The sequence below is a fragment of the Prunus mume genome, linkage group LG5, assembly GCF_029339155.1.
Source record: "Prunus mume cultivar Tortuosa linkage group LG5, ASM2933915v1, whole genome shotgun sequence".
Classification (NCBI taxonomy): Eukaryota; Viridiplantae; Streptophyta; class Magnoliopsida; order Rosales; family Rosaceae; genus Prunus; species Prunus mume.
Genome location: NC_142702.1, coordinates 6304878 through 6315776, shown reverse-complemented (window position 1 = coordinate 6315776; position 10899 = coordinate 6304878). Strand labels below are relative to the sequence as shown.

Below are 10899 nucleotides of genomic sequence, written 5' to 3'. Positions count from 1 at the left end.
TCTTTTGACCTCAATTTCTCCTATTTGACAATTCCTTCACAAATCTCACAAAACAAGTTAAAACAACCAATTTAATCCAAGGAAATCAACAACTAAAAAAGTAAATGAGGTGTAAAATATATATATATATATATAATCGTAATTGGTTAGTTTACTTGCAAGTGTACACACGCCAAATGATAACAGGGTGCCGAAGGCATCGCATACGTTGAATGACAAAGGCTTGCAAATAAAGGTTGAGTCCTTATATTTTTTGCTCTTCAAATGGGTGCCGAATGGTAAGGGCTCATGATTTGACATACGGCCAATTACATGGGCTTCCTCTTGGACTTGAAATGGTGGTATTACCGTTTGGCACTTTGAATTTTGTTGAGATGATGGTTTCACTCTTGGTCATGCAAGCCATGCAAAGTGATAGCCACATTTTGGTTGGCTTTTCCTTGATGCCATGGATGGTTCTCTCCTCCAATATTAAATAATGTAAAAGGTTATGAACATGCCATTTATCTCATGGAAGTGGGCTACGTGGGCTTCCCTTGAAATGTCATCTTTTGCAATTGTTGCTTAGCATTCACAATTGCTCCAGCATGATATTGCAGAACGGCAAGTTAAGTGATACTGATTGTAAGGGTGCCGAAGGGCACTAAAGAAGAGGAGAATGACAGAATTCTTCGTGTTTCCCACAGACAACGCAGACCTATTGATATTTAAAAATGGATGTTGTGAATTTTAGACAACCTGAAAAATGGGGATTATAAAAATTAGTCTAAACACAAATTATACTCGCACGTGTACAAGGTCAATCGTAATTTAGTGTGGCAAATACGAGGTCATTCCCATGATGATTGAGTTCAACTTCCAACTAGTCTAACCTAATTTACTTCACAAAATACTTTAACTACTCTAATTATATAAACAATAAATTAAACACATAGCATACTCACGTAAACACAATAGGGATTTTTGAAAGAATGATTCAATGAACAACGAAATTAAAAGAAAAAACAAGGAGAAAGTCACGAAACACAAGGATGAGAAATTCAAATTGATAACAGCACTAGGACAATGAATTCACCACTAGTAATCCGATCTAGCCTCTTATTCACCTACCTATTCACTAACCACCTGATGTCACCGCTTAGTTTTCTTTTTTCATGAATTACCTATGGTATTTAGGCTAACTCGTATATTCCTACATGCAATTTGCCTAAGGTATTTAGGTCAAATATCAACACATAGAAACTCATTAAGATCTGTGAAAACCTCCAACAAGCATGTACCCTAGACGAATTACAAATTCTAATCACAAGAAGCAAGCCTCAAATTAAGTATGGTATTTAATCTAATTTGCATCCGATTAACTCAATTAAAAGTCTAGGTGGTGATCAAGCATCAAGATAATCATCCAAGTTATTAAGCACGGTGATTAAGAATCCAACATCAAACGGCAATCAATATATAGGTAAAATAAGAAAGATTATACTGGGCCTACATCATGCCCTAACAAAAGAAAATTAGTTACACATAATCATAGAATTCGACATAAACAAAAACATAAGGTAGAAACAATAAAACTTAGCCAATTGCGGTACTCTTTTGGCGTCTCTAATTTCTCCTAGTCTTTGCGTGTGTAACTCCCAATGGAGTTGTTTCTCATGCCTAAATAAAAAACACCACACGTCTGTTCCTACCCTAGCTAGATTTTACAACAGCCCAAAAATAAAGAAAAACCTAATTAAAACATAAATCCAAAATGGGTAAGTAATTGACTCATCTTCCTACTTGGATTGGGATAACACGTTAGTTACTTTGTATGCACGTTTGGGGTTGTTCCTCCTCAAGAAAATTGGGGAAAAATATGTAAATTGTAGGCCCTTATCTTATCTTTCCAGCCCTATATCACACTCCTTAAGGAAAAATCAGGGAAGTCTTCAAATAATCATTCTTCCACAGCAACACAGTTTTGACGGGATTGCACCTTATGCTGACTTAACTTCAAAGACTGCTCTCTTTGGCTGCTCCGAAAATTCTAGAAAAATTCCACAATCATCTCCAAGATCTTAGCTTTCATCTCCAACTGGTCTTGTACTAAAACTCCACCAAAAAGTCATATTTCCGTTGAAAACAAATTACTTGCTCTGGAAAGTTGAAAATTAAGAAAATAAAGTAATAAGTCCCTTTAAAATCAAATTCTCCTACAAAAACTAAGTATATAGAGTACCTAAATGTAAATTTATGGACTTATCAATGGACGGCCAAGAGTGAGTCCAACTTAGAGATGAAGTATGATGGGTGAAAGTGAGGACCTTCAGCATGTATGTGAAGATTTGGGCAAACGATAAATATAAAGAAGACAAGATATACGTGGTTCACTCTTAATAAATAAGCTACGTCTACGGAGAAATATTTTCTCATTATTATAATGATATATTTTTACATTTGTATAAGGGGTTAGGCCCAAAGATGAAGGGAAGAAGGGAGAAGCCCATTACTAAAGATCAAGCCCAACCTAAGGATCCCTTCCTAAGTGGAGGGTGGTCTCCTTTTATAGGTGAGAGGGAGTCTGCACATCTTGTAATATTCGAATGTTGGATTCTTTGCCTTACTTATATTTGCTTCTAGTTGCTTGGTCAAATATAGTACACACACTATATTTACTTCCCCTTGCCCCTCAAGTAAAGCAAAAGAAAAAGAAAGAAAAAGAAAAAGTAAGAAAGAACAACTTTACCCAAAAAAAGAAAAAGAGAAAGAACGAAGGTGACGTTACCTTGCTTTATTCATTTTAATCGTAACCACAAACCTTGGAAGAAGCATGAAATATCAAGAGTTATTTACAAAAGAGGCTTTTAGAATCAAGCCTAAACAATTCAAATATTGTCATATTTAACCGGATATTTTTGTATCATCCACTTAGGTCAATTGACGTTCATGACATTTTTTTTTTTATGTCTATCTTGCCCTTGAGATAAACAATAGAAATTGTTGACTAGTAAGACCAGTGGTCAATGTTGACCCTAGAGGGGATGGTGCAAGGTAGCAAAGGATTGAAGTGTGTGAGTTGAGTGGAGATGTGTAAGAACACTGAAGAAGATGGGAGCCTGCAAAAAGGCTACCAAGTTAGGATTTGTTGTGACTTAAAAAGGACATAAGTTGTGATCAGAATAACAACCCTATGAAATAAAGCAAAATAATAACAGAAATCAGATAAGGTTTTTTTTTTTTTGGACGCGCAACCTATTTTCTTTCTTATTTTAATATATATTGTTCTATGTATTTGTCATTTTAAAGTAAAGTAGTTGTGTTTTGATTTTTTTTTTTTTTTAAGTGAGGGCAAATTTGAGTTATTAGAAAATTAACAATAAAAGTATTTTGCTCTATATATATATCTAGGAGTTATTTATACTAACACTTCTCTTTGGTTTTCGGATTTTTGACAAAACTCCCTGCGGTTTTGGAAATTACACAAACACCCCCTCCCTGAGGTTTTAAATTATTTTCACAAAACCCCTTTTCGTTGATTTTTCATCAAAATATTGATGATTTTATATATAAAATTTTTCTCCAAATGACAAAATTAGAGTTTGAGATTAAATTGCACATACATTTATTGAGGTTGATTTTGTCATTTGCACACTTTTTTTTAAATGAAACCATCAAGTTTTGGACGAACAATCAACGAAAAGAGATTTTATAAAAACAATTTGAAACCTCGGAGGGTGTTCATGTTTCCGAAACCTTAGGGGGTTTTGTGAAAAGTCAAAAATTTGAGTGAGAGTGTAAATAACTCTATATCCCAGCTTATACTTTCTTTTAATACTTTCTTTTATTGCGAAATTCTCTTTATATAGAATTTGGTTGTGTGTTTTTTGGTTAACTGATGTTATATTCTTCTTTTTCTCCCCCTGTTTTCAAATTTTATTTGTTCATAAGATTCTCAATTTATTATAATAATCCTCACGTAAAGCCGTTCGGCTATACAATTTTTATAAAACATTAATAAAATCGAGTATCGCCGGTCAGCTATATTATTTTTAGAAACAATAAAAAACCGAGTATAGCCAATCGGCCATACTACTGTTTTAAAAAAAATATAAAAGACAGGGTATAACCGCGCGGCTATACTATTTATATATATTAAAAAAATCCGGCTAGTGTCTAGGCACCACGTGACCAAAAAAAGTATAGCCGGGCGGCTATACTATTTATTAAAAAGGCAAAACAAAAAATCCTAGATTGGCTATACTATTTATTAAAAAAAAAAAAACAAAGGAGGACGCCATCGGTGCCGACGTGTCAAAATAAGTATAGCCGAGCGGATATACTCTGAAAAGCTAAACTATTTTAAAAAAAAATTAAAAAATCGATATAGCCGTTCGGTGATACTATTTATATATACTATCCTCTCCGCACGCCTTGTGAGAGCCTTTTTAAAAAAATTTATTTATTTATTTTAGAATTAAAAAAGATAATGGGTAGTTGTGTTTCATAAAAATAGGATTCATTATCTGATTTTTTTTAATTTTAATTTTTTTAAATATGAAAAAATATGAATTTACCATATTATCCTCATTTAATGTCTTGAGTGGTCACGAGTTAGTCATAATACCCATGTGTGTAAAAAAAAAAATCCCAGGACAAAACAATTACTGTCTAATGAGTATGGTATGGATACGAATTTGAGAGCATTAGCATGAAAAGTTTAAAAACAATATTTAATTTGCCAAGATATTTGAACCTTCCTTACAGCAGTTAATAATTTTCTTTAATCATACAATCTTTTTCTTATTTCTGTGTTTTCACCGGTACCTTTACCTTATTTATGTAAAATTATAACAAAATATAATTAAAAACGGGTTTTTTCGTTTGCGCAAATTTTAATAAAAAGGGGAAACAAAACGAAAAAACCTTTCCAAATTCTCAATCCTATCTCCTACCTAGACGACGAAGTCCTACTTTATTACGGAATTGCCCCCTCACTATTTCATTCAGGATTCTCCACTTTCCAACTTCTTTGCGGAGTTGTATAGCATCCGCCTTCAAGGCTCTTCAGCAATACAAAACCTTTGCAATTTCTCCACCGACTCAATCTTTGCATCCCTTCTCAATTTGATACTCAAATTATAGAATTCAATCTGTTTTATTTTCTCCGTTCAAAACCCTAAGATCCCCTCTCCTCCGTCTTCAACCACCGAATTAGGGTTTTCGTTCTCCAATCCCAGAGACACACAGAGAGCGAACGATAGCCATGGATGATAGCTGCGCTGTGTGTGCCGATGCTCTCGAATGGGTCGCTTATGGGGCTTGTGGACATCGCGAGGTGTGCTCCACCTGCGTCGTTCGTCTCCGCTTCATCTGCCAGGATCGCCGATGCTGCATCTGCAAGACCGAGTCCGACGTCGTTTTCGTCACCAAGGTAAGGGCTTTTACTTTATCTCGAGTTTTGATTCTTTTTTCAATTTACGATTCTGTGTTGAAATTTCAAATAATAATTGAAATTTGCGATTTTAGCACGCGTAGCAGCTCGAAAGTATTTGAATTTTTGTGTTTTGGAGAATCTGAATGTTCTTTGTTCTGGCTTTGAGGATGTTCTTTTAAATGTTACCCCTTCCCGCCGTTCCATTGATGTTTTACACTGTCTTCTTCTCTGCTTCTGGTTTCTTTATGATAGATTGGTGATATGGTGTGCTTTTTCTATCTTTGCAGGCTCTAGGAGATTATACAAGGATGATTAGTGACTTCTCAGTCTTGCCATCTGAAGTAAGGGAGGGTCGTGTGGGATCATATTGGTACCATGAGGACACACAAGCGTTTTTTGATGACGTGGACCACTACAAGATGATCAAGGCAATGTGCAAGCTTTCATGCAGCGAATGTGACAAGACGGAGGAGCAATCAAATGACGGCCCAAAGCGTCGGGGGAAGATTCGGAACGTTGAACAGCTGAAGGGCCATTTATTTCACAAACATAGGTTGTTCATGTGCTCTTTATGTTTGGAAGGGAGGAAGGTAGAATCCATAGACATGATTGCTATGAGATTTGAGATTTATCGTATATTTACACTTTAAGCAGAGCTTTTGTTCTATTGTATCCTTTCGGTCTTCTTCATTATCCTTTTTTTGTGTGTAATCCATTGGCTTCTTATACACAGGTGTTTATTTGTGAACAAAAATTGTATACTAGAGCACAATTGAATCAGCATATAAACTCGGGTGACTCTGAAGTGGATGGAACTGAGAGTGAAAGAGGTGGCTTCATGGGACATCCTATGTGTGAGTTTTGCCGAACCCCATTCTACGGGGATAATGAACTGTACTCCCACATGTCTACTGAACACTATACTTGTCATATATGCCAAAGGTAAGTAAGCCGTCTTTTACTGAAATGAATGCTATGTTTTGATTGTAATGTAGAATAAGTTTAAGCTCATATGAGATCCTATGCTGATCAATGCAGGCAGCATCCTGGACAGTATGAATATTATAAGAATTACGATGACCTGGAGGCAAGTTATTGGTGATTTTGTTATTTATTTTGTTTGCGGTGCCTTGTATGAGTTTTGAATTATTTTTTTTTCATGTCATAGATGCACTTCCGCCATGGTCATTTCCTATGTGAAGATGAGTCCTGCCTCTCCAAAAAGTTTGTTGTCTTTCAATCTGAAGCAGAAATGAAGGTGAATTTTTAGAACGTGAGATATTTTCTGTGTTCCTGCATCTTGTAGCATTTAAGTATTTTGACTTTGCTTTATTTTTTATTTTTCAGAGGCATAATACGATTGAACATGGAGGGCGTTTGTCTCGTTCTAAGCGTAATGCTGCTTTGCAGGTAAATATTCTATTTTTTTTCCTTCTTGTCTTGCATTTTCCATTTTACAGCTAGGCTGAGTACTTCTCGCATCTTTTTTATTTATATATTTGTTTCGTTTTGTGAATTTTCTTTTATCTCATATATTTATTATTTTTATTTTGTAACAGATACCAACCAGCTTCCGGTATCAACGAACGAGTGAGCAAGATCATCGACGTGGAAGAGGTGGAAGAGGTCGGACATTTCGTCGTGATTCTTCTGAAAACCAACTTTCTATGGCTATTCAAGCAAGTTTGGAGACAGCTCATGCTGAAAATACATTCCATGATTCTTCATCCTCCAGTGGGCAAGTTGCTCCACATCTTGGAGATATAAGCGATATTGATCCAATCATTGACCCATTTGAATCATTAAGTACAACGGATATCGAAACATCTTCAAGGTATCGTCAAGCCTTGGGGCATAGTTCTAGTAATGCACCTTTGGAGGAATCTTCCTTTCCTCCCCTCTCAGTGGCACCTAGCAGCGGTCAATCAAACCCCAGATCTGACTCGGATGGTTTGCCTAATAACACCATGGCAGCACATCTTCGGCGCAAGAGCAACCGCAAGGTGGCTGTTAATAGTTCTGGTCAGGCTTGGCCAGCAGCAAGGCGTGGGTCTGTAGTACAACCTACTAGTTCAGCTCATGCTTGGCCTACAACAAATGTTTCACCCATAATATCTGGTGGTTCTGGTCAGAACAATGGACCCAGACCATCTAGTTATGCAAGTTCTGCTCAGGCTCAAGTTGAGACTAGACATACACCAGTTTTGCGCGGTTCTGGTCAGAACAATGGATCCAGACCATCTAGTTATGCAAGTTCTGCTCAGGCTCAAGTTGAGACGCGACAGGCAACAGTACATGGGTTATCATCATCTGGTTCTTTGTGGGATTCAAGCAAAACCAAGTCTGGTAGGATCAGCCACTCTACATCAGCTCCGAATTTGGTTGAAAATGGATCTGTTCAACCTTCGGTTTCAGATTTTCCTCCAGTTTCTGCAGCACCAGTGCGTAAGTTGCCCACAACTAGCCAGGCTGTATTGAAAGTGGGGGATGTTCAAACTGCTAATAAGTCTTTGGTGGAAAGGATTCGTGCCGCTCTTGAATTTGATGAAGAAAAATACACTACCTTTAAAGACATATCTGGACAGTATCGTCAAGGTTTAGTCGCCACAGAAATATATTTAGATTTTGTGAGGCAGTTTGGCTTGTCGCATCTTGTCCTTGACTTGGCTAGACTCTGCCCTGATGGTCAGAAGCAGAAAGAGCTGATCGATGCCTACAATGCTAGTATTCGAAACAATATTGCACAAGGTGATGGATGGTCTTGGGGCAGTGTCCGTTTGAAAGAGGGTAATAGTTCTAAGAAAGGTAAAGGGAAGATTTCAGAGGCTGAAAACAGCAATTCTAAGAACACACTAGCAGATAGCTTTCTTAGCTCTGTACGGGAACTTCAATCAAACTACAGGCCTTCTGAAGCAGTGGAGGTGTTGCCAAAGGATGGGTACCGTGCTGCCAAAGAAAAATCAAAGCTGTTAGTTAATGAGCACCAAGAGGAATTAAACTCCCGCAGTCAACCTCTAGTGCAACTAAGGGGCGAAAAGGATTCCCAGACAAATGGTAGTGGATCTAATCTAAATTTAGGGGATGGCGGTGGAGGGAGTAAGCAGCGTAAGAAATCCTCAAAGTTTCATAGGGTCCGACTGGGTGATGGCTCTGCTGCAGCACGTTTAGATCTCAGAAATTCTGATCCTCAGCCAGATGCTGGTAATGAGCGATTAGATGGGAGCGGTAACTCAGCTGGAGGATTGCCTGTCCAAGGTGTCTGGCGAAAGGGAACTCAGAAACTCTTTAGTTAGAGGAAAGACCTAAGTTATCAGATTTTTTGTTGTGTCCTGCGTTTACAAATTGAACCAGTAGTACATGGAAAAGAGTTCGGAGGTGGTCCTTGTGTTGAACCGACTGGGTTTGCGTGTCGTAGCAATTTTGAGGTTTTTCTTGTTCTTTTGAAGGATCTTGCCTGATTGGGCTTATGTGCGTTCACATGATCACATCTTCATATTTGTCATCATTTTGCAAGTGTTCATATATACTCTTCGGAATGAGAATGCAAAGGTTTGAGAATTGATACAGTTTTGGTCAACGTTTCTGTCCTTGAAATTGGCATGATTTGTGTTATTTATATGCAAAGGTCCAAAAACTATAATGAACTGAAAGTGCAAAAGGGTGATTTTATGGAAGTGCTTTTGTAATATGGAAAGGCAAAATAAATAAATAAACGCTCTTTTAAGAATTTTTTTTTATGTGATTCTTCCCCTTCCATTGTAAAACAAAATTCCCCAGACACAAAGACAGCCAACTCTCAGCTTGTGGAGTTTTACCCCTCTGCCACTCAAAGTAAAACTAGATTTCCTTCTTTGAACCCATAGCCTTCAAAAAAAATTGAACAATAAGGAAAGTGCCTTTTCTTCTGAACAAGTCGATGAACTCCCTCCCATGAAGAATCTCGCGGCGCAATGCCTGGATGAAAGCAGAGAGAGAAAAGCCTCTCCAACCATTTGTTTTCTGTTCTTTGCGATAAGTGTGGTTGAAACTGCGATACTTCTAAGATTTGTTGCCTAATAAAGCGATTTTCAGAATGTCCTATGGCTACCAAATTACGTGATCCGAATTGGATGTGATAGACATAGGATGAATGTGTTGTGTTATTTCCTCTTCTACGAGGGTCACTAACTGAAGATTGCAATATCTAGAATATTATAAATAATAATGATAGCATGATAAAGGGCATGAGAAACTAATCAAAGCCCTTGAGCAAGAATTTTTAGCCTATAATTATAATTATGGAAGAGCAAAACAATATATATATATATATATATTTGTTTTTTTGCTGACAAAATATGAAGAGTTAAAGCATGAGTAGGAGGCAATAGTAAGAAATTTTAGAATTATTAATTTAAGATGTCAAGATCTAAGCATGAAATTAGAGGAAAAAGAAAAAGCGGCTAGTGAGCCCAATAAAAAAATTATACTCAAGAAAAAATCTAAAAACTCATATGTTCTTCAAGCTTTAGTTAGAGAAATATTGAAGTATCTAACAGAAGATATTATAAATCATATGATTAAGTTATGAGTATAAGAAAAGTACTACACTCCCACTATATATATTCAAGCATTTCTCTCAGCTAAAAAATAATCAACAACTAGGCATAAAAGTCATTACCAAAATTTGCTCTCATTTTCCTATTATTTACTTAGCTAGCATAAATATGGTAGAATATAGAGATTTATATTTAGAGTATAACTAAGAAAATATTTTAGTTTCTCTATCATTTTCAGCTGAGTATGGTTACTTAGGACACCTCTATATTGAAAATAATCACCATCTTCATTCTTTTTCTTTAAAGCTAAAAGAAGTTTCTTAAGGAAAAAAACCGCGACACCTATCCTACTCATGATTTGGAAGCATGCTGGCAATTGAGATATTTTTGTGTATGCTTTGTTGACATGTTGAAATTTTGGGAAATGATCAAATTGCATGAGAGATTCTGTCGAATTTTCGGCAAAAGTTGAACTTGTAATAAAATTGGAATTTTAATTAGAAGGGCAATTAGGTCAATTGTACCGACACCCTCTAAGTGTCGGACACACACAGAGTTCGGCTCGGATTCTAAAATGAAATTGGGTCAGATCCTGTCCCTCCCGGCGCTCATAAATAAAAAGAGGCGTTCTTGTCCAATTACTAAAACTTTTGTCCTGTGAATATACTGGAAAGGCTATAATGAGGGCTTAAAGTGAGGAGGTTATTTGAGGAGGTCAAATCTCACCATAAACAAATGTAAAGATATCATGGGACTTAAATATTTTAAATGTTTTGACGGTCGGATCGGTCTCTTCAAATAACCTCCTCACTTTAACTCCTCATTGTAGAAACTCTCATAAATACACCCTCGGTATGGGCTGAATCAATATGTCCCAAAAAAGTTAAAGCAATGCTGCTGTTGAGTGGGCCCTGAAGGGAAGAAAACGACATTCAGATGCCGGAAGAC

At 36.7% G+C, this 10899-nt stretch overlaps 1 protein-coding gene across 1 annotated transcript; it reads left to right on the top strand.

Annotated features, from left to right (window-relative positions):
- The first annotated feature begins 4919 nt into the window (after positions 1-4919).
- On the top strand, positions 4920-8993 carry LOC103330807 (RING/U-box superfamily protein). The gene is made up of 7 exons (XM_008233418.2): positions 4920-5413; positions 5704-6006; positions 6150-6358; positions 6455-6503; positions 6585-6674; positions 6764-6826; positions 6976-8993. Exons 1-7 carry the CDS (start codon positions 5246-5248, stop codon positions 8707-8709), a joined length of 2616 nt encoding a protein of 871 aa, XP_008231640.2. The 5' UTR covers positions 4920-5245; the 3' UTR covers positions 8710-8993.
- The last annotated feature ends 1906 nt before the right edge of the window (positions 8994-10899 follow it).

Coding starts and splice junctions, on each gene's coding strand:
- LOC103330807 (XM_008233418.2), top strand. CDS start 5,246: ATGGATGATAGCTGCGCTGTGTGTGCCGATGCTCTCGAATGGGTCGCT. Junction 5,414..5,703: donor ACGTCGTTTTCGTCACCAAG/GTAAGGGCTTTT, acceptor CTATCTTTGCAG/GCTCTAGGAGATTATACAAG. Junction 6,007..6,149: donor TATGTTTGGAAGGGAGGAAG/GTAGAATCCATA, acceptor TCTTATACACAG/GTGTTTATTTGTGAACAAAA.